This window comes from Cervus elaphus, chromosome 4, assembly GCF_910594005.1.
Source record: "Cervus elaphus chromosome 4, mCerEla1.1, whole genome shotgun sequence".
Taxonomy (NCBI): domain Eukaryota; kingdom Metazoa; phylum Chordata; class Mammalia; order Artiodactyla; family Cervidae; genus Cervus; species Cervus elaphus.
Window position 1 is genome coordinate 45,116,041 of NC_057818.1, and position 24,131 is coordinate 45,140,171.

Genomic DNA, 24,131 nt, shown 5'->3' on the forward strand with positions numbered 1-24,131 from the left:
AGGCCTTGAGGAGTAGGATTAGGTGTGCAGTTTTACGGGCAGGAGAGAAGCAAAGGAAGGTGGCTCTACCTACAGTGTGTTTCGAGGGAGAAGGAAGGTGAGCATGCTGCGCAGGATGTCTGTTTAGGAGAGGCAGGCCAATGGTAGGGAAGGGACGTCAGCAGCCTACTATGCAAGCGTGTGCCCCCCGCCCATGGCTGGGTTCCCTGGCCCTTCCTTTACCTTGTGGTTCAGGACCACAGCCTGAGTGCTTCTCACAGACCAAGCTTGGTGGGTGCTTGGCGAACCAATCAACTGATGAAAAAGACCAGAGAAGTCAAAAGCAATTTTCTCCTGTTTTCCATTGTCAACCAACAAAACAAAGAAGAAAACAGTATATTTGGCATCATAAGAATTGCAATTTGGGGCTTCAGTCATGGTCCGGTGGTTAAGAATCTGCCTTGCAATACAAGGGACACCTGTTTGATCCCTGGACCAGGAAGATCCCACATGCTTCAGAGCAAGGAATCCCACGTGCCACAACTACTGAGCCCATGTTCTGCAACTCGTGAAGTCCACACATCCTAGAGCGCATGCCCTCCCACAAGAGAATCCACTGCAACGCGAAGCCCATGTACCACAACAAAGAGTAGCTCCTGCTCACCGCAACTAGAGAAAGCCCATGTGCAGCAATAAAGACCCAGTGCAGCCCCCAAAATTAAATAAATCAATAAGTCTTAAAGAAGTTACAGTTCAGAAGACACAGATTTGAGTATAATGGAAAGAGAGTTCCAGGGAAGAGAAAGAATCAGGGGCTTACGAAGACAAATGCCACCAGGCTGTACTCTGACACAAGAAAAGGAAATAGTTGTCCTTTAGGGATGATGGTCATGAGTTGTTTTAGGGCAAGGGTCTGATAAATAGATAGGCTGTCATGAGTCATATTTGGGTAAGGGTAATAAGCGTTGAGTTTCTGGCAGATGTTCTGAGTGCCTTCATTAGGACAGTGAGTGGTCGGAAGGTCAGACTTCACTGCGGTGCTGTGCTTGGTCACTCAGTGGTGTCCGATTCTCTGTGACCCCATGGACTGTAGCACGCCAGGCTCCTCTGTCCATGGGGTTCTCCAGGCAACAATACTGGAGTGGGTTGCCATTTGCTTCTCCAGGGGATCTTCCCAACCCAGGGATTGAACCCAAGTCTCCCGCATTGCAGGAGGATTCTTTACCGTCTGAGCCACCAGGGAAGCCCTTGGGGTCCAGAAGATTCAGACACTACGGACAGATAAGGGCGTCTTATGGAAGCCTTGCATAAATTACACTTTATTAGTGGCCTTCCAGCTCCATTTTAGAGAGCTCTCTTAGCAATAATGACTCTATTTGGATTTTCCTTTTACACCATCTTTTCCTTTTTTCTTCTAATAATTTTTTCCAATTTAAAAGTTCACATTTTTGAGGGGCATGAGCATCTGGGAAATACAGTAAAGTTTAGAGAAGAAATAAAAATTGTCCACAATTCCAGCATACATAAATACACAAAAATACTAGCCACGGTTATTTTCTTGCCATTTGAGAGAGCTTTTTAACAAAATTTAATCACATACATGGTTTTGTATCTTTTTCATTTAACATTATGTTGTGTTTACCCCATCAGTATTCTCCTAGGATATACTTTGTAATTGAAACTGAGCCTCCCCCCTTCTGAAACCAAGTTCCCTTACTGAGTTTATGATAAATCTCTCTCTCCACAACTTTACTCCCTTTCTTACCTCCTCTGATCTCAGTCTGATGCTAACTGAACACTAATCAACCAGAGTCAGATGACTAAAATTGTTGCTGTTGATAACCTCATTAATATAGTAAACTTGTTATTATAGATGTCATTGTTAAGGTACAAACTCCGGTTGTTTCTCCAGAGGAAGGTGAGTTAACAGATCCCTGAGCCATGGACCATGTGGCCAGAGAATTGTAAACCAGAGACATATCCCAACTCCCCAAACTATTTAAAAATGTCACAAGATGATGATTAATCCCTCTTTGTTCTTCCCCTCAAAAAAATCCCCTAACTCAAAGACCAAGTTGAAGGGACCTGAGGCTTGCCTCCCACTTCCTTGCTTGACGCCCTGCAATAAGTCTACTTCGCTACAAATTCCCACTGTCAGAGTTTGGCTTTTTTCGCTTGGGGCACAAGAGGCCTTTACTCCATTACACATAATGCTGCAAAGTATTTTTCCAAAAAAGGAAAGTATGCATCCAGCTCTTTATGTAATACAGCAGCTTCCCACTATATCACACCTGGTGGTGTGCATAAGTCCATACTACTTTCTCAATTCATCCCACCCTCCCCTTCACCTGCTGAGTCCACAAGTCCTTTCTGTACATCAGCCTCTCTATTCCAATTTAATTATTTTTTAACCAGTGATAACTGCCATTGGATAAATTCCTAGAATTGGAATGAATGAATCAAAAGCTATGCACAATTTTAGGGGTTTTGAAATCAAATTGCCACAAAACTCTCTAGAAAGCTTTGCCTTAGTATACCTGCAGTGTGTGGAGTACCTAACAAAAGTGTTACACTGTTTTTGCCGTTCAATGGGTGAAAAGCGCTTGAAAACTATTCTGCATGTTTCTTTGATGAAATTTCAACATTGATCATATTGCCCATTGTCTTCGTGAGTGCTCCGTCACATCCATTGCCTGTATTTTTTATTTGTGTGACATTCATTTTCTTGTTAATTTGTAAGAGCTCTTTACATAGAGGGACATCAGTTTTCTAACCTGTTAGAAGTTTGGGTTGGGAGTTCCAAATCCCAGGCCGAAGACTATCCTTAGGCTACTTAAGCCGAAGACCGGAACCGTGCGCGTCGCGGAGAAACACTACCACCTGAGGTGTGAAGTCCTTCGCTCACAGTCCAGCCCAGTCCGGAGCCGAGGGACTGGCCACACCCTCGGGCTCCGCCCACTCGGCGCCGATAGGCGGCCGAAGTGCGCAGGAGCGGAAGCTGGGCCGCCCCTCCCCCACCTGCTTCCGGCCGCGGCTCACTTCTCCCGCCTCCGCCTCCGCCGCGGCTCGTGGTCGTCCCGCCATGGCACTGTCGCGGGGGCTGCCCCGGGAGCTGGCTGAGGCCGTGGCCGGGGGCCGGGTCCTGGTGGTGGGGGCGGGCGGCATCGGCTGCGAGCTCCTCAAAAACCTCGTGCTCACTGGCTTCTCCCACATCGACCTGGTGAGGGCGCGCGGGCTGAATGGCGGGCCGTGGAGCCGGGGCTGGGGGGCTTGGGGCCCGGAGGTTGGGACCGGAGCTGAGAGCACGGGGGCAGACTCAGAGGCCCCGGGGTCGTGGCTGTCCACGGTGAGGGAGCTCTTCCACAGCGACGGGGCGGGCCTTGCCGCACGCCGGGCCCGCTCCGCACGCTGAGGCTGAGGGCCCGGGTCTTCCGGGCGTCCTGCGGCGGGCCTCCCCCCCCCCCCCCCCGCCCCTCGCCAATTTGTGGCGGCTCTGGAGTGTGGAGGAGCCCTCGTGCTTTCGCTTCAGAGGAGTACCCCAGTTTGAACGGGAGGCAGGAGATGGTTGTTTCGAGTCCCTTGGGGATGTTGCGAGTGTTCAATGCAAAGTCCCTCTTAACTCAATATCCAGAGCAGAGTATGGCGCGGTAATAATCAGGACCTACTGAGCGCTTGTCCCGAGCCCGACTCTGTCCTGAGCTTTTTACTCGCCTTAATGTATTTAATCTTCACTGCTATCATAGGCTTTGTAAACGCTGTTTTCATCCCATTTTATTTTTAACAAATAAGAGGAAAAGTGAGATGCAGTGACGTTTGGTAACTTACTTTGGGTCGCCAGGCAACTGGTAGGACTTCTTTGGGGCTTACGCTCCTCTCTTCTGGGTACAGACAATCTGCGTGACAGTCATTTTTATCACCATAGATTATTTCGTTAAAGGTATTGGTTAGGATTTTAACTTTTGCATTGGTGTGCAGTGGTGGGAATCTACTGCAATTTTGAGTCAGGTTATTTCTGTTATGTAAACTTAAGAGGTTTGGAGTTGTAACCTACAATTTGGTTGTGAGTTAATAGCGTTTTAAGGTGTAGTGAAAACATGGAATTAGAGATGACCGACTGAACTAATAAATGAGTGATTGGAGGGAAAAGCATTTATGCATTTTCCTTTGGTTTTTATAGGGTTTGTCTTTCCATTCAGTTCTGTATCACAAATCCCAAATATGAATGTGGCATAGCTGATAATTACTGATACTCCTTTAAAAGGTTCATTTTGTAATAGACAATGAGTTGGGGCACCTGAGAAATAAATGTTGATCTTTTTTTATTTGGTTTAATTTTCGTAGTAATTTAGAAAGCACGAATAAAAAATGTTATGTGAGTATATGTACTGGTAATTTCCACAAATTATAGCCAAAATCATGGATGTTATACAGAACATTTGATTACCCTTCATATTAATTTATTGAAATGGAATGAAAGTGGTTTTAGTTATAATTATTTCTTCTTCCCTTGTATTTAACGTTTAAACAGCAATTAGGTAAGACTTAAAACGTGAGACACTTAACCTTGTGTAGAAGGTTCCCTCCACAAGCCTCAGGTAATAATTGTAAATAAAATTGTGGATGGGTAAGGACTTTTGAATTAAAGAACGTGGTAAAAATTCAATAAATCTGTTAAGTATCATTTAAGAAAAAGAACAAGGAACAGTTAATTATATTGGATTTGAAAGAGTAGTTGATGAGATTGACAGAGAAGTGATGGAAGTTGAAAGGAAAAAAAGAAAAAAATTTTTAATGCATTTTCAACGTAACTCTGTGCCATCTAAGGAATTTCCATATTTGCCAGGATGATTAATCAAGTAAACGAAGAAAAGGATCAGTTTTTTTGCGGGAGGGAGGACGTTATCTTTGAAATTAAACCTTGTTTTTTTTTTTTTATTATGTATTAAATTATTTTATCAATTTAACACTTTGGTATTAAGAGCCTTTTCTCCACTAATGTAGCAAATACCAAAAGTTTTGGGTTATGGATGCAGAGAATAGTGATATTTATTGCTCAAACATACCAGGAAATTGGTGATTTATCTGGTTTATGTATTTGTAGATTGATCTGGATACTATTGATGTCAGCAACCTCAACAGGCAGTTTTTGTTTCAAAAGAAACATGTTGGAAGATCAAAGGCCCAGGTAATTGTAGTTCTCATATCGTTTCTATTTATCTGTTCATTATTATTTCTGCCCTTGGGGGATCTTCTATTTATAGCATTAGATTAATTTGGGGTTTCTAGTAGTAGGGAGAATATGGGGGAAGCCATCTCTTTTTCAGCTGAGGGATTAGGAAGAATAGAAAGATCTGTCTAGTAAAGGATTGAAGGCTGTGCTCTCCTTTTTTTGTATGCAGAGAAGATAGGTGCTTTTCCTGACCGTGTAAGTGGTATCCCCTTCTTGCTTAAATATCGGAATGTTTACTTAGGGTGAGCCTTGTGTTCTACATTCCCCAGAGGTTGGCTTCTCCTGTATTTTGGGCAGGTGAAGCTAACAACTTAGGCCATTGTTCACTTTAGAAGAAGACAGCATGCCCTGCGGTTCTTGCCATCCTGACCTTTCTTTAGATCCTTGAATGTTCCATCTTTATTCAAGGTTTTGAAATACTTTTTGCTTTTGCTTTTTCTCTCAGCCTTTTGGGTGAACTTTCACTCTTTTCCCCTTTTCATTTTTCACATTTTCTCTAGGAGTTCTTTCCTAAATCTCTAAATCAGATCTTCCTTTCATTACAACCTCTGCTTTTTCTGTGTATCATTTATCATACTTTGTAGTTTCATTTATCTAGATGGTTATTTGATATATGTCAGTTTTATTCACCGAGTGCCTTATACAAATTCTGATATATGGAAGATACTTAGTAAATAATCATTGAATGGATGAATGATAGTTGGTTAAAGCGTTTGATACTTTTGCTGAAGCTGGCCATTCATGTACAAGTGTGTATGAGAGAAGGCAGCTGTCCTGTTGTTTATAAATAGGTGTATATAGCTTAATCTTGTGGAAATTTTCCTGTTATATTTTTGTATTTTATTTTTAATATAAATATTATGTAAGGTGAAGTAGCAGTTGTCTTCCATAAATAGATTTTGTATATAATTAGAATTGTTATAGTAATTTAGTACATTAGTAATTTAGTGTTGTTTGTTTTTCCAGGTTGCCAAAGAGAGTGTACTGCAGTTTTACCCGAAAGCTAATATCATAGCCTACCATGACAGCATCATGAAGTATGCTCTGATTATTATGCTGCAAAATTGCATTTGCTCTGAATTTTTAATTAAACCTTCAAAAGTATATTTTTATTAGCTAAATATATGAACTCAAAGTCATTCTGCTTTCTAAAAAAATGTTTTTCTAGAATAATGAAAATGCAGTAGGTTATGCCCACATAAGTGTCATTCTTTTAGCAGTATATTTGTATATACATACATATATATATATTCATACACACACACACATAATGGTTTGAATGATTTAGATAAGAGGTGAGATACTTTAATACTTTCTATAAATCATAAGGTATGAAAACTTAAAAGGAACTTATACTCCTGTTTTAAATAGATAATTCTTTGAAAAATCATTACATGTGATGATTCAGACTTTTCTAAATATATTACTCACTCTGGTCGACTTCAGCTACAGCTTTTCTTAGTTTGAAAGGTTCCTTCCCCAAATAATTTGTTTATTAGGGCTGTGAGTTCTATAATATAACATTGGGGATTGTGATGGGGCAGTAATTCTGATGGTACATAAGTATTCTCTGATCTCAGTAGAGATAGAGTAAATATATAATTTTGGAGGTGTTGGGGCAAAGGAACCCTGTGTCTAAAATATCCTTTATCTGTAGTTGTCCAGCTAACAAGTATAAATGGCATTAAAAACAATGAGTTCTTGTTTGAAGCCTGGAATTAAAGAAAGTCTTATGCTTTCTCAGGGAATTTTTGTCTCCAGGTTCCTTTTAATTCTCTGGATGTTTGCTCTACAAGCTTGCTGATAGCCCTACAACCTTTTTACCCTGTGTTGCTTTCCCAGTGCTGCTAAAAGCAGGGACCCTAGGGGCCTGAACCCTGCTAATCCTGACCATGTGAGGTGAAGCCACAGGCCAGGCAGATCCTGGGAATGTATTCTTTGTATGTTCCCAGGCACTTGCTGCCCCAAGAAGGCCTGGTGGGACTCGTAAGTCATGCCAGTTTGAGTTTTCTGCTCAGTGCCCAAGGTAACTGGCCAAAAAGGGTGTGTAGTTATTCACAGGGATTAAGGGGAAATAATTTCTTTTAAATCTGTTGATGGTATTTGGGAATAGTCAGACCTATATATATGGTAGAGACCCGTAATACCAGTTATTTTTGCACTGTTATTAGTTTAATATGCTTTTTTAGTACCCTGTTTTATTCTGTAAAGCTCATGTATAAGGCCAGTTGTTTTGGTGACTTTTTTTTGTTATTGTTTTACTTTGTAGCCCTGACTATAATGTGGAATTTTTTCGACAATTTATATTGGTTATGAATGCTTTAGATAACAGAGGTGAGATTATTTTAATAATTTTAAGTACTTCCTTTCTTCCATAACAAGGTTGTTTATTCAATTAGTGTTAATTAAAATATTTCCTTATAAGTTAGATCTTAAAAGAGCTAAAGGGAAGTAAGATCAGGTTTAAAGATTGCCATTTGATTGTAATTTTAACTGGAACTACTGTGAAATAGGGGAAGCTAAAATCATTAGGATGACTGCATATGTTTTGTGCATGTTTATTTGTTTCATATTATCCCAGCACTTAAACACAGTGACTTCCTTTGTTTATGTGGAGATCTAAGAAATATCAGGGCCCAGATTTCACCTAAGGCCAATTAAATTAGACTCTGTAAGTGGAACCTAATGATCATATTTTTTTCATAGTTCCCCAGATAATCTAAAGGGCATTTAGGGCTAAAAACCACTGTTTTGAGAGTAAGGCAACAGGATGCCAAAGTTAGCGTAAAAGTCATGGCTCTTAAATTAAGTTTTGGTATACCTGGCGCTGTGAGATACCAGACTGGATCCTGTTGCATGTACACAGTTTAGACCATTTAAACTTGTAAAAGTTGGTGATATTTCATATATCAAATACTGTATAGCCAGTTATTGTTAACAGATCTGTGTGTCTGAAATGTGGCATGAAAATACTTAGTCCTTTTCTGTAATTCCTTCCACATGTAACAGTACATCTATCAAGTGAGTTTGTAACAATTTCAGGTCAGAAATATCAAAAGAAAAGACATACAAAGTAGCATAAGAAAGAGGCAGGATAACTCTTTTAACCAGACTCATCTTTTTTCTCCAATCTTGTTTTCTGCCCCCCCCCCCCCCGCCCCCAATCTTAAACTGCCTTAATAGTTCCAAGTTGATATTCCATATTCTCCATTCACTTCCGTGTATTGTCTGATAATTTTAGTAGAATAGGAGCAAGTTAAGGGCTTGGAAAACATTGAAACAATGTTTTAGCCAAGTTGGTTTTTTTTTTCCCCCCCCACTTATTTTTATTAGTCGGAGGCTAATTACTTTACAATATTGTGGTTTTTGCCATACATTGACATGAATCAGCCATGGATTTACATGTGTTCCCCATCCCGATCCCCCCTCCCTAGCCAAGTTTAATAGAAGGTAGCCAGAGCAGTAGAAGAGGAAGATGGCACTTTGGAATTAAAGAGTAGTATATAGGGGTGCTTCTCATATAGTAGATTTGTAATACGAATTTCTTATGTTAGAAATTTTATTGTTGCATGTCTCTTAAATGTCTATAATAGTTGTATTATGCTGGTCATAGCTGTAAGAGAATTGTACATGAAATAACAATAGGAAATGGTTTGGGTCAATTTCATTCTGATTACAGGTAACTACATAATTTTTTTTTTTCCCTATGAACTCCTGTTAACTAGTATTTTTCTTCCAGCTGCCCGCAACCATGTTAATAGAATGTGTCTAGCAGCTGATGTCCCTCTTATTGAGAGTGGAACTGCTGGTTATCTTGGGCAAGTAACCACTATCAAAAAGGTAAAGAACATCTTTTTGTTTGTTTTTGCTTCCCACATATTTATTTGGGACCTTAAGGAGGGAAGAAGTAAACATTGGCTATGTATTACATAGGTTTGTCAGCCTCCAGAATGTAAGGATTTTCTTTGTGCTCCTCTAAAACTTAGGATGCTATGAAGGTATGAAAGAGAGTACAGGCAAAGATATCATGTGTTAAAATCCTTGCATGTATTAAAATGTAGCTTATGTATTAAAATCCTTAGGTTGGCAAGCATAATAAGAGATTACATGACATGTATGCTAAACCAGCTTCTACAAAGTTAGTTTTGGCTAGAGTCCAGATTTATAGTCTGGAGTACTTTGAAAAAAATTTTTGGTCTCTTTGTGAAGTATTTCAAGTATTTAGATAAAGCTAAAGAGTAAGAACAAGTACCTGTATGTTCATAACTTAGTTTTCTATAATCTCAGTATTGTTATTCATTTTCTGCTCAAATCTTTTTTTCTCTTAATTCTTTTAAGAAATTAAATACATTGGAAGAATCATTTGCAGGTTTTGAAACTAAAAGTAATTATATACTCTATTTGAAATTTGATATTTTTGTCTGATCCTTGGCAGTTTATCCATACCAAAAATTGTGGCTCTGCTTCAGTTGTTTTTAGTGTTTAGTATTACTCTTTGGGAGCTTAATTCATATCATTCTACAAAGACTTGTAAATATTAATTTATGAGGGATGACTGCTTGCTATATGGCTGGCCCCAAGAAAGCATGCTGGAAGGACACCAGAAATGGCATTATGGAGAAAACCCTGGATCTGCTGCAATTTTTATTAAAACAGTATTTGCAGGTTTGGGGTCTTTAACCATTATTAGAAAGACATTGCTCATTGCCATGATCCACTACTGAGACACCAGTGTGTGTTAAGACTGAGATAGAGAATTGCTAGAATGAAGAACATTCATTTGAAGTTTTGAAAAATTATCACAGGTGTTGTAGACTTCAGAGATTCCTTCCAGTGTACATTTAGACATAACCCTTTAGCAGTGAAGTGGAGAGTATTTGGTTTAGCAATACCTAAGGTTTTTTCCATGTATCTAGTTAGCTCTAGAAATTAAATGCTTTAAATTCACTTAATCTTTAGGAGCTTATAAGGTAAAACTATAAATAATATTTAAGTAATAGAGTTTCACAACTTTGGAAGATCATTGGTTGGAAAGCTGTTATTTGTCTTTCCAGTAGTTTCTCTATTCACTATGATCAAGGTATGCTTGTGTGTTCTCCTCACTGGGCCAGGAATCAAGAGTCCTGGCTTCGCCTTTGCTGTGACTGGTAGATTCAATTAGGTTTTATGTTAGAGTTTCTTATCTGTAAAGTAAGGATTTTGGGAGTCACTAATATTTTAAAATTTTCTTGATAGTTGGAATGTAAATGAAAGAATGAATTACAATATTGAGAAACCATAGTCATGTGTTAAATGTTTTTCTCACATCTTTACTTTGCAGGGTGTGACCGAGTGTTACGAATGTCATCCCAAACCAACCCAGAGAACTTTTCCTGGCTGTACAATTCGTAACACACCTTCAGAACCTATTCATTGCATTGTCTGGGCGAAGTATTTGTTCAAGTAAGAGTATATATATATATTTTTCTGGGCATATTTTTAGTACTGGTGATGGGCAGTGGGATTATTTTTATTTATTTAAATACCGTGGAGAAATTGTTCTTAACGATGTTGGAGCTTATTCTGACTGGAAATAGGCATGTAACTAAATGAGTACAGATCTTTGTATTTGGAAACACTAAAACACACTTAGAAGTAACTCACTGGTTAAATAAAAAATAATGGAAGTTGAAAATAGTTTGTAATAATACTGACAATACTACATGTGGAACTTGTAGGACACATTGAATGTGGTAGTTGAAAGAAGTTACAGGCTTACACACATGAAGAGTGGTGAACATTAATCAGCAAAGGATCCAACTTACGTTGGAAAAAGAACAACATAAAGTCAGAAAAATTAGAAGGACGTAATTGAGATAAAAGTGAAAAATGCAAGTTTGATCAGGAAAAGGAAAGAGGGGGACTTTTCTGGTGGTCCAGTGATTGAGAGTCCACCTGCCAATGCAGGGGATACACGTTGGATCCCTGGTCCAGAAATACTCCACATGCCACGGAGCAGCTAAGCCTGTGCGCCACAGCTATTGAAGCCTGAGCAGCCTAGGGCCTGTGCTCTGCAACAGGAGAAGCCACCACATCACAACCGGAGGGAGTGCTAGCACAGCAACGAAGACCCAGCGCAGCCAAAAATAAGTTTTAAAAAATCTAAATGGTATAAAACAAAAAGTATGCCAAGTTGTATTTATTCCAGGAATGCAAGCATGGTTTAACACTGGAAAGATCTATAAATGCCATTTACTTCATTAAGAAAGAGAAACTATAATCTTCATAGATATAGGAAGAATGGTAAAATTTAGCAAACACCTTTTCATCTTCTTAGTAATTAAGAAGAGAACTTTATCAAGTTGATATCTTCTAGAAATCTGCAGCAAACAGCTTTATGTTTTGATTAAGGTGTAATATATTCACTCAGATATTCACTCATATAGGAGAAAATCTTTGTAATATATTCACACATACAATGGTATAATGACAGAATTTCAGGAGAAATACACTTGAAGCTTTTATTTATTTAGAAAACTTTTTTTCTTTTTAATAGACTTTACTTTTTAGAACAGTTTCAAATTTAGAAAACAATTGAGGAGGTAGCAAGTTCCCACACTCAGTTTCCTGTGTTGTCAACATCTTATCATACCAGTGTATGATACATACATAACAGTGGATCAGTATTGATACATTGTTTATTAACTTGAAGTCCAAAGATTATTTAAATCTCCTTAGTTTTTACCCAGTGTTTCTTTTCTATTCCAGGATACCACATAATTACTTACTATGTCTTTAGGTCCCCCTTAAGGGGGCTGTGACAGTTTTTCAGACTTCCCTTGTTTTTGAGGACCTTGTTAGTTTTGAAGAGTACTAGTCAAGTATTTTGTAGGATGCCCCACTATTGGAATTTGTGTGATGTTTTTCTTATATTAGTGTGGTTTTAGGTTATTGGGAGGAAGACCTCAGAGGTAAAGTGTTGTTTTCCTCATATCATATGAGGGGTACATGTTATCAGCATAATTTATGACTATTAATGTAGGCCTTGATCACTTAAGGTAGTATTTGTTATCCATATAGATTCATTGATATTCAATGTATTTTATAGTTTGGGTTATAATCTAATGGATTTTTCCTCCCTGATAGCTCAGTTGGTAAAGAATCCACCTGCAATGTAGGAGACCCTGGGTCGATTGCCTGGGGTTGGGAAGATCCACTGGAGAAGGGAAACACTACCCTCTTCAGTATTCTGGACTGGAGAATTCCATGGACTGTATAGTCCATGGGGTGGCAAAGAGTCGGATGTGACTAAGCGACTTTCACTCTAATCCAATGTACTGTTGAATTTTGTTGCTCAGATTGTTCCATCTTTGGCCATTGGGAGCTCTTCAATTGGCCTTGTACTCTTTGATATGTAGCCATCAAAGTGTGATGGGGTTTTTTTTTTTTTTGGAGTAATTCCTTACTTTCTGGTACTATAAGATGCTCCAGGTTCATCTTGTGTATTTCCTGCTTCAGCCCTAGAATTAGACATTTTTTCATGGAACCCTGGTTCCTTTTATTGAAGAATGATGTTAGAAGTCAGGATACAACTGCTTAGGCATAGATGTGGGGTGCCATTTGTTTTAGGCCTTCTTAGCTGACAGAGCAAAATACACATTTATTCTAGTTTGTATATATAAAATATTAATGATTCAGTACAATTCTGATTAAAATTTTATCAGGGATTTTATTGGAACTTGTTCATCTGATTATAAAATTTACATGGAAGACTAAGGCCTAAGTGGAACCAATGTGGAAAAAATTCTATTCTCTACTTAAAACAATATGTGTAATTTAATAATGTATAGAAATTAAGTCAAAGTGGATTAATTATTTAGATGTGAAAGGAAAAATTTTAAATTGTTCTAATATAGGAGAAAATCTTTATCTTTTGGGTTAAAGAACAATTTCTCAAGATATAAAAGTGGTAATTATAAAAAAGGATTGATATATTTAAATTCATTTAGTATTTCATCATCAAGAGAGGTTCAATGATGTATACACAATTAAGCTATTACATGGGATGAATTAACTGCAACATAAGGAACTAAAATTGTGGTCTGGAATATATTCCTGTAATAAGGGAAGGACAACCTGACAAATACTACTAATAGACACTTTTTTTACTTAAAGGGAAATTTAGGCAATAAGCAAATAAAGATAATGTTCAACTGTATGATTAACTTGCAAAATCAAGAATAAAGCCACAGTAACATACTATTGATACTTTATACTTGCTAGTTTGGCAAAATGTTGTTTGGAGAGGAAATTAATTGGTAGGAACTCATGCATGCTATTTTGGGAGTGTATTTTGGGGTACAACCAGTGTTGGAAACAGATGGCCATTTTCTTGTAAAATGTATCAGAATCTTTGGGATTTTAATGTAAGTCCTGTGCTTAATGACAGGTTGAAAAGTTATTAAACAGTTTGTAGGATAGCTTGATTAATAAGAGGGAGTTTCAGCTTAATACTTTGCCATTATTTCATGTGACTCTGAAGTGGTAAAGATAGGTAAAGATACATGCCACTATGGTAAAATGTCTTACTGCTGAGTTCCGTGCACCTTCAGCAGTGCCTCACACATAATGGGTGTGTCAGTGTTTAGTAGCTAGTTGCAGGTATACCTCACAGCTATTATTCTGAAAGTGAAATATTGTCTGTGTTGGAATGTAAAGCCACTCACCTGTCTCTTGATCAACAATTTTAACAGCAATTTGCAGAAGCTAGCTGACAGAAATGAATCTGGGTCTACTAATATTTTGCCTTCTCTGTGTTGTGGTTCAAATGAGAATGCAAGCTGTTTTAAACAGATTGCTTAAATACTTTGAGGTTTCTGGAGTGTAATTTATCAATTACTTAATTTTCATCCCTCCTGAAGATTTGAGGAAGCTTGGAAAAGGTAACATTTGTTCAATATTTCGGTGTACATAAATATTTACTATTCTTAAATTATAGCCAGTTGTTTGGAGAAGAAGATGCTGATCAAGAAGTATCTCCTGACAGAGCTGACCCTGAAGCTTCCTGTGAGTAAACTAGTTAGGATATATTTTTTTATTGACGACCACTATCTTTATTTTGCTAATTTAATATTGGTAGCTCAAGGCAGGGGGAGGGGGAGATAATTGCTGTTATATGCTAGATAATGTATTATGTTCTTGTTTCATCTTTAAATGATGTTTTAAAAAATGAGTCGTACCATTCTACTTGTGAAGAAACACGCTGCAGAGAAATCTCACAAATCTAGTAAATAGAACTGGGCAGGAGTTGTTTCCAGGTCTATACTTGGACTACTCTGCATGTGGCCTTCAGAAACTGAAGTAGAAAAAAATGGTGATGAGCATTCTTTCTGCTTGAATTCAGAATGTGTCACTTGCTGGTGGCTTCCATGAGTGACCCCACCCCTCAAAGGTGGATGAGAGATTCATTCTACACGAACTACAGTTGAAAATAAACCAGCGTTTGTTTTGTAGGGGAACCAATGGAAGCTGAAGCCAGAGCCAGAGCATCTAGTGAAGATGGTGACATTAAACGTATTTCCACCAAGGAATGGGCTAAATCAACTGGATATGATCCAGTTAAACTTTTTACCAAGGTTAGGATTACCTTTTTTATAAATGTGGATTGATTTTTACTACTTTTGTTTTAAGCTAGTGTGTGATTTAATTGGGCTTACCGGGTGGCACAGTGGTAAAGAATCCGCCTGCCAATGCAGTAGACATGGGTTTGATCCCTGAACTGGGAAGATCCCCTGGAGAAGGAAATGGTAACCCACTGCTGTATTATTGACTGAGAAATCCCATGGACAGAGGAGCCTGGTGGGCTGTAGTCCGTGGGGTTGCAAAGAGTTGAACACCACTGAGCACACACACACAGAACACAGCATTGTCTTAGTGAATTCATTGTGATGTAGTTGGGATAAACAGATTTGAAATTTTAACATGAATACTAAATCAGTATAGCATCTTTATAGAAGATAAATACAGAGGCTTATTTATGCACTCTAGTTGTCTTTCCTTCCCTCACTTTCACTGATTTTCTTTATATTACTTACCTTTGGTTTCTGCTGTTTCTCTTCTTATATTCCTTTGCTGGTTTTGATTATGCTTAAAATCAAATGTGCTTAACTCTGATATGGATAGTGACAGTATTTTCTAAACTAGTGTCCATATACCTAGTTCCATTCCAATTTGAGCAGTTGAATGCCAGGACAATCTGAAGTACGTCTCCAATCTGTTGTTCAATAGGTAACTTTAAGCATCTGCTGTGTGCCACATACTTTGAAGTACAGAAGCTTTAACAGTGACAGAGACAGAAAATAGGGTCCTAGCTCTCTGTAGGGGAGAGAACTCAGAGTCTAGAAGGGAAGTCAAATATTGAACAAGCAGTTTTGAGTTCAGGGTGTTATGAGATTAAGGTCAAATGTATTGGAACCCTGTAATAATAAGTAGACTTAACCCTCCTTGTTATTAAACATTATTATTAGACTGGAATGAGGGTTCAGAAGAGGCTGTCCAGAGGCAATGACATTTCAACTCAAGACTTCAAAGAATAAGGGTGGGGATGAGAATGCAGCATGTAGAAAGTCCTTCTCAGGCTGAAGAACTGAAATAATTCCCATTAAAAGGGAGAGTGGAAGGAGGACTGTAAAGGTAAGCTGAGACTCGATCTGGCAGGATTTTCTGGGTCATGATAAGGATATTTCACCAAGACAGCAGGAATCCATTGAAGGGTAGTCTGTAGGGTCAGTATAAGGTATAGGAAATATGCAGTGCACTCTTGTAGGAAATAATAGTGTTCCCCTGGTGTTGCCCTTGTAACCAGTATGGGACAGTGCCTTCTGGAGTAATCGGAAGTACAACCCATCTGCATTCCCTTGGGGGTGTGGGTTGTCCACTTTTTACAAACTCAACTTTGTATAACATGAGGAACCAAGAATACTACCTGGTTTCCTGCTGGGCAGCAGGTGACTAGTGGTGCCAATCTCTGAGGTAGGTAGGGTGGGAAACACATATGTGCATAGGGATTGGGGGAGTGTGGAAGGTGACAGACTTTGAGATTCCTCTATGGAACATGAGAGAGACGACACATGGTTCTGTGGGTAAGTAACCAATTTAGAGATTTGGTTGAGTTAGGTTTATAGAAAGAGACAGAGTGTGAAAATAGTTCATTACACAACTCTGAGGGGCTCCTAGTATTTAATAATTGAACGGAGAAAGCTGTGGAGCGGGTGTTTGGAGATCCGTGCTAATTCCCCATTGCCTGGCAGGCTTTACAGCCAAGCGCTAAGGGTCCTCTATAAAATGTCTCTAGCCAAATTTGTTACCCAAATCATACAGGACCCCTCATTTCCTTCCCTTTGTGTCCATTTCAGATGTTACCAATGGTCCCTGTTCCACAAGTAGAACAGAATAACTTAACAGAGCTGTGTGATTTTCACACTAAATTGTACTCTGATTATTTGTATATTTAGCTGGTTTTCCAAAGATTAAGGATGTTTGATAGATCCTCAGTTGAGTATATTTTGATAGAAATAGTTCTAACTTTTAGCCATATCTAAATTCATATCCGGTATATACAAAAATGTGTGGAGTAAATCTACAATAGGAAACACAGCTAAGGAAAATGTAAAACTATTAAAATCATCTGAAATTCTACCACATAGAAAGTGTGATTCGTGTGATAGTCTCAATCTATATGTGGTAATGTTTGGTTTTAGTTTTGAAATAGGAATTGTTTTTTGTGTTTGAAGTCTTTGCGGCAGGGTCGGGGGGCACATTTCAGAGGTGTTGCAGGTGGTTCTTCATTTCCGTTTGAGCACTTTTAAAATGTGTATACTTTATTGGTAAGTACCCACAAACTTGAAGATGTTGCTAACTGGTACCTCTAGGCTCACTTCTTGTGGAGTTAGTGTGTATTTACTTAGTCACTTGGAGGGTATGATTGTGGTTCCAGCTGATCTGAGGAGCCAATATGGGGAAGTGGAAGTGGCTTGGGAGGAAGGGGTCAATCAGCACGGTTCAGAGCTCCCTTACTCTGTTTTTCTCAGCATCTCTGATGTTAACTGTTTCAAGTGCAAGCGTTGCGTGTAAAATTTGTTTTTACACAAAGATTTTAGGTGCGCACCTCCCCCCCTGCCCCGCCTTGAGAATTGTTAATCTACTGGTATATAACATGTCCTCAGATCTTTAAATCAGATTTTATAGTGTTAAGTCAGCAGGGTAATTTTGTTATATATTTTATCAGAATAAGGACAGTAGGGTTCATGGAATTTATCTTTCTTCCTTTCTGTCTTAGCTTTTTAAAGATGATATCAGGTATCTATTGACTATGGACAAACTATGGCGGAAAAGGAAACCTCCAGTTCCATTGGATTGGGCTGAAGTGCAAAGTCAAGGTGAAGGGTACATTTTTCTGTTTGAGATTCCTAAGTTGGAACTTCTCTTACCTGAAGTCTTTAAATTGCTTTGTTATTTCTTGGTATACAGTGGTGTACACTCATGGTAAGAAATTCAAACAGTTCAGAAACGTATGAAGAAGGAAAATCATTAGAGATCTCATCACCTGAAGAAATAATTACTACTGCATTTTAAGAATGTCTTGGTGATAACTGCACATAGACACAGGCAGTTGCGTGGTCACTTAACGTAAATGGAATCATACTATTTATATACTCTGCTGTTTTCAGTCAGTATTTTTTAACCTAGTCCCTTATCAGTTAACATTTAATTGTTTCATATTCTCCCTGATGTAAAGTGTTCCTTAAACTTTGGGACATATTTGTAGCTTTAAGGAAGGAAAAACTAATGTAGTGGTGACTGCTTCCCTACCCCTCTCTCTTTCAACACATTGTGTCTCAACTTGTTTTACGCAGCAATGTTTAGCATATTGAAATTTAAAAGGTCCCAGGAGATTTAGGGTGTCAGTTTGAAGCAGTTTCCTGTAGTTATCTATAGTAATAAATACTTCCTTTTACAGCTCAATTCAAGTATTGCTCTGATAGCTTCCACTTATTGATACTGTGTTCTGGGCATAATGCTTATTAGCTTGTTTACATTATATTGAATCTTCCAGTAATCTGTGAAATTCTGAGACACTCTCACACCTTTCCCACGTCAATATTGACCATTTTCTTGCTTAATTTTGCATAATATTGACCAATTTCTTGCATATGTATGCATAATTGTATCAATGATAATTATTTTAATGGAATTTGTTTCATATTATATAACTTTTTTATTGTCAGGCATTGAATGTTAAACTGAGTAGAGGAAAGATGTTAGTAAATTTTCTAATACTTTTTTTCCAGGAGAAGAAACCAGTGCATCAGATCAACAAAATGAACCCCCGTTAGGTCTGAAAGACCAGCAGGTTCTAGATGTCAAGAGCTATGCGTGTCTTTTTTCAAAGAGCATTGAGACTTTGAGAGTTCATTTAGCAGAAAAGGGGGATGGAGCTGAGCTCATATGGGACAAGGTTTGTGTTGAAAATGTGTGGCAGTTACTTGTATATCAAATGTGTGTTTTAGTTCTTGAGCTATATCAGAATCTAGTAATGTTGGGATATTGATTTTATTCTACCAGATTTTGAGGACATTGATTTTGTTTTGCCTTTTCACCTCTAATTACTACATTGAACTATGAATTTTCTATATGTGAATTTAAGTAATATCATAAAACCTCATTTTAGATTCTAATAATATGTTCATGGTTTGTAACTGTTGACTAGAGAAATAATGTGACTTTACTGGAGTAAAATATTTCTCTGACTTAAGAAAATAGCCTGAAGAGAGCTTCTTACGTAATAGAGATTTATTAATAGAAGTCATAATATCCTTTTGGCCACAATAGCTCGTGGGCCTTATTTGGCCTTGAAAGTAATAAAATTGCCTTTATATTAAAATAGTTAATAATGCTTTGAGTTCTGAGAGACTTATCAATACAATAAGGATATGTAATTATTCTTAAAGTTAAAACAATATTTAATAGCATCTTGCAGTTAAATGTTACATTTTGAGATTTAGTGAGTTAATTTTACTTATTTTTAATTATACTCAATACTTTCTATGACTATAATTGATTTATCTGCTAAAGTTTGCATGTTCAGATGTTGGTAATGATTTGCCATTAATTTCAAAGTAAGGAGAAAAGTTTGATCAGTTTTAGAGAACTAAGATAACTTTTAGAGAAGGAAATTACAACCATTCCAGTAATCTTGCCTGGAGAATCCCTTGGACAGAGGAGTCGGCAGGCTGTGGTCCATGGTGTTGCAAAGAGTTGGACACAGCTGAGCACAAGATAGCTTTGTATGTGCAAATTTTGAAATGGGGGTTGAATCAGACATCTGAAATGAAGCTGGTAAATTTAGACTACAAACATTAGTCTTTAGGTTTTGTGTGCTGTAAGGGATCAGTATTAAAACTTTTTTTCATTGTTATTTTTGTAACTGGTTTAGGAGGTTTTCATCTGTATACAGGGACTCAGTAACCAAACTTGGGACTGCAGATTGTTACTCTGTGAGTAAAATCTGTAACTAATGGATGTGATAAGCCAGTTGCCTGGGGAAGTACCTGATGGACCCTGTTTTGGGTACTCTTAAATAATCATACTTATCCTCACCACAGCCTTACAAGATATTTATATAATTTTCCCTGTTTAACACATTAAGGAATTTTGAGTCAGGGGGATTTATTTGTCTGTGGTTCCTCAGCCAGCCAGATAAGTATGTAAAGAACCCACATCCTATCAGTGCTTTTTCTTTCATACTTTGGTGTTTCTGCATTATGGGCTAGGACAATTTTTCTCAGTTCAAAGCATGAAACTTTGCTGAAATCTAATTAGAGTAGGATATATGCTTAGGAAGAATGGAAGTTGGGAAAACTTTCTTTGTCCTGCCACATCTGAAAAGAATCAGCCAATATAGGAGTGCAGTGTATGTGAAGGGAATATGAAGAAAGAAAGCAAAAAGAGGTAGTCTAGGTATTTCTGAGGCTTTAATGAAGTAGCTTTCTTAAAGCAGTCTGTATCTTCATCCCTGAGTTCCGTACTTGTCAGACAAGCTTATTATTGACTGTGGACCCAGGGAAGGTTTGCCACCATCAGTAAATAGAATTGGTATTCTGATCTGTGTAGTCTTCATCTCCGGTGCATTTGTGTATGCAGACGTGAATTCCTAAAACCTGTTGGCTCTTGGCAGGCCACATTCCTGTATCCCTGGAGCTGATGATCCCAAGCAAGCTCTTGCTCACTTCTCATCCAGACCAGCCTTTCCCTGGAGGCCATCTCTTGTTCTAGTTGATGTGTTAGAAACTTTTGAAAGTGCTGTTCTGAAAGCAGCACTAGCCAAATTAGTAAATTTGTGGGGAGACTTGTTAAATTGTTTAAATTATTGACAGGATGACCCATCGGCAATGGATTTTGTCACCTCTGCTGCAAATCTCAGGATGCATATTTTCAGTATGAATATGAAGAGCAGATTCGATATCAAATGTAAGTTGTTTGTACTTCAGTCGTATCATCTAAATTCTAAGTTTCTTCTTTTTTTTTTTTAACAGCTAAACTTCTTTTTTTTTTCCTTTCAGCAATGGCAGGGAACATTATTCCTGCTATCGCTACTACTAATGCAGTGATTGCTGGGTTGATAGTATTGGAAGGACTGAAGATTTTATCAGGAAAAATAGACCAGTGTAGAACAGTGAGTGTTTCTATTTGCAATTTTAAAGTTAAAACAATAACATTTGGTTTAAAGCAATGGAAAAGTAATTGTTTGAGTTACCTTGTGAGTTGCATGTTTAAGTGAGCTTCCTGGAAGTTAACAAAAAGGAAAACACATTTGCTTCTCTTACTTTTGTCTAAAATGGAAGCAGAAGCTAGTTTGCTTCTAACATTTCTAGTTTTACTGGATTCTTGGAAGAACTCATTGTGTGGGTCCTTTGTATTAACTTTTCTTCATTTTTTCATTTTTCTTCAATTTTCTTCATTGTTTTCCAATTCTAAGAGTACTCTGGTTTTAAAATTGTTTGTCATTTTATAGTCCCTTGTTCTTCAGTCATTTTTGTCAGTCCCCCCTTTTTTTTTTTCAGTCTCCCTTTTTATTTTAAACTTTATGTTATTGTAACTTTATGTTATATTTGGTTGTGTTAATGCCTGAAATCTTTATGGATGAGCTTGTGTCATTTCTGTTAGATCTCTCTCATTGTGTTTTGTTTGCTTATGTGAGCAAACAAAATATATATATATATATTTTTTTTTTTTTAGACAGAATTATATTTGTTAACATGTATCTTTGATAATTCTTTAAGGACCCACTGAAGGTGTATTTCTTCAAAGAGGATTTGTGTTTGTTTATATCTGGGTGCCTGGGGTTCTACCAACCTGAGACCACTTATACATTCTCAGTATATATTCAGACAGCAAATCTGCATGAGCCCTATCTTACTGTAATGAATTATAAAGGAAGATATTCTTCCCTCACGAAGCACCAAGGTTGAGATAATTTTTCTTGCTATTTCTGCAGGGAAGAAATTTTTCTCCTCTTTTTTTATCCTCCCCTTGCTTTATGTGAACATCTCCTATCATGAGTTTCCTGCATTAGTAGTGGTTGGACTGGGTTTATCTCTTAAGATTAAAACCACTTGAATATTCCCTTTGGATTCCTGCTTTCTTTCTGAATTGATTTTGCATGTCTGAAGATACTTTGCTTTCATACCACTGGGGATTTAAAAAACTTCCTAAGAATATCGGAGCCGATATTTTGCTATTGTTTTAGGTTCTCCTTTTTACAGTAATGTTGAAATAAAAGGACCAGTTTACTTTTAGGAATGTCTTTTAAAAACAAAAGCAAAATACCTAGTCTGTGACGGTACTCTTCCTTTTCAGTGTCATTATTAATGCACTCTTAAAATACTTTTTATTGTTTCCATGAGATTTCATGGTGAGGGAGTGTAGAATCATAATGCCAGTCTGCCATCTTGGTTCAGCTTTCTGTTTAAATTAGTTTGGCTATCATGTTTTTAATTTCTAAGAACTATATTTTTTTATGTCTTATCTTTTTATAGCAGCCTGAACAAGTGTTTTACTTTGTCCTGTAACATTCTTCTCATTTCTTTACTTGCTCATCTCTGTTCCTCTCTTGGACTAATGATACCCTTATGTCTGGACTTCATTTGTTCCCATTTATAAATGAGTCTTAGGATAGGTTAATAGAAGTGTTAGCCTTAGTATTAGTAGTGTTAGCAGTTGTTATTACTGTCGATTTCTCTTAGCGGAGTTACCCTCCCAGTGAAGCTCCAGATCAACCATTGTCCCCTACTCCAGCCCTGGCAGTACAAGTGTATACGCTTAGTATTCATTGTGGGGAGAGGTTACAGGAGGCCTCTGTCTAGCACTTAATGTCTGTCAAGGGATTTACTTCTTTAAGTTGGGGGGAATCGATAGGGTTCTTCTTTAGAGATAATTCATCTTAACAGATACCATACTACATGGTAGTTCCACAGTAAGAATTTATTAGCATCTGGTTTTTCTCTTGACAATTATAACTTCAGTGCAGTTTGTTTTTTATTTCCCTTGGTTCGTGTAATTTTTTTTTTTTTTGGTTTGGGTATTAGGAAAATGGTAATAGTGCTAGACATACATTATTTTTCCTTTAATTATGTGAATGTTGATTTCACAGTCATCAGAAAATTAGAAAAGAAATGGAGCTCATTTGGTCCTTGTATCTGTAAAGACATTAATTAGAGAAATTAGTGCCCTGGTCTTGTTAGAAATTGACTTAAAGTTGATAAGAATAACCACTAGGAAAGCACTCCAAACTGATTCAATGATGATACCAGAGACAAGTATCGTTAGGCCCTTATTCATGCTAAGTTAGTTTGCAGAATAGTCGAGTCTTCAGTACAATGAGATTTCAGTAAACTCAGCTTTATTACATGTTGGCTAATTTGAAAAGGTTGGGATAAAAATCAGCCTCTTAAGGTCTTGATTTTCCTTATCCTTTGCCATCTGGAAGGGAGTATTTAAATGAGTATTCTATGGTATATAAAATTATAATTCAGATTTCTGCTTGTTTTTTTTTTTTTTTTTGCTAAAGATTTTTTTGAATAAACAACCAAACCCAAGAAAGAAGCTTCTTGTGCCTTGTGCACTGGATGCTCCCAACCCTAACTGTTACGTATGTGCCAGCAAGCCAGAGGTGACTGTGCGGCTGAATGTTCATAAAGTGACTGTTCTCACCTTACAAGATAAGGTAAGTGCAGAGCCTGGTTCTCTTCCACAAGGTTACTGTTTATAAGAAAAAAACAAGTCCCCTTTTGCCTTTTTACTGTGATAAACTAAAAGCCAGATAATTACCCTGACTACTGAGGTGTGTACATTTGCCATCTGTGTCCTATTAACTTTTCTCTCTGTGGTTCCAGAATGTGCTTCACATCCCAGAGAGGAATAGGTATATTTGGCTAGAATGTGGACCACAGGTGGTACATAGATAGGTAGCATAGTATCTTTACAAGCAAATCCTGTGTTCCTTAGGTTTCTAGTGAGGGTGTATTAAGCTAGTCCCCGAGGAGATGCATTGTTAGCACACTTGGATTCACCTGTAGAGCTTTGGTGTGAGAGATGGACGGTTAAGGTATAGCCTGGTCCTTCAGTTCCTCCTAGTATTTTTTTTAATTAGGAAAGAGCAAGTGACCTAAATGGGTGTCACTTCTCACTTTGGAAATCACTTCACATAGTTCCTCTGATTGTGTACATTGTGGTGTTTCATGTTTATATGCCTCTCGACATGAAGGAGCAGACTTTGTGGCCCTAAAGGCTGCTTGAGAATGAATGACCTTTCTCCCAGAACTGGTTACATTGGACAGGTTGATTTGAACTTACGTTTTGGATGGAGAAGGAGCTGGACTTGGTA

General features: G+C 37.8%; 1 protein-coding gene across 1 annotated transcript in view; it reads left to right on the forward strand.

Annotated features, from left to right (window-relative positions):
- The first annotated feature begins 2,975 nt into the window (after positions 1-2,975).
- Positions 2,976-24,131, forward strand: part of UBA2 (ubiquitin like modifier activating enzyme 2) — a 28,843-nt gene continuing 7,687 nt past the window's right edge. Inside the window, exons 1-13 of the mRNA XM_043899111.1 lie at positions 2,976-3,199; positions 5,081-5,164; positions 6,176-6,246; positions 7,479-7,543; positions 8,949-9,049; positions 10,530-10,651; positions 14,187-14,254; positions 14,702-14,823; positions 17,526-17,625; positions 18,538-18,704; positions 20,623-20,716; positions 20,809-20,921; positions 23,316-23,471. Coding sequence (XP_043755046.1) covers positions 3,062-3,199; positions 5,081-5,164; positions 6,176-6,246; positions 7,479-7,543; positions 8,949-9,049; positions 10,530-10,651; positions 14,187-14,254; positions 14,702-14,823; positions 17,526-17,625; positions 18,538-18,704; positions 20,623-20,716; positions 20,809-20,921; positions 23,316-23,471 — 1,401 coding nt within the window. The 5' untranslated portion in view covers positions 2,976-3,061. The remainder of the gene's footprint in view (positions 3,200-5,080; positions 5,165-6,175; positions 6,247-7,478; positions 7,544-8,948; positions 9,050-10,529; positions 10,652-14,186; positions 14,255-14,701; positions 14,824-17,525; positions 17,626-18,537; positions 18,705-20,622; positions 20,717-20,808; positions 20,922-23,315; positions 23,472-24,131) is intronic.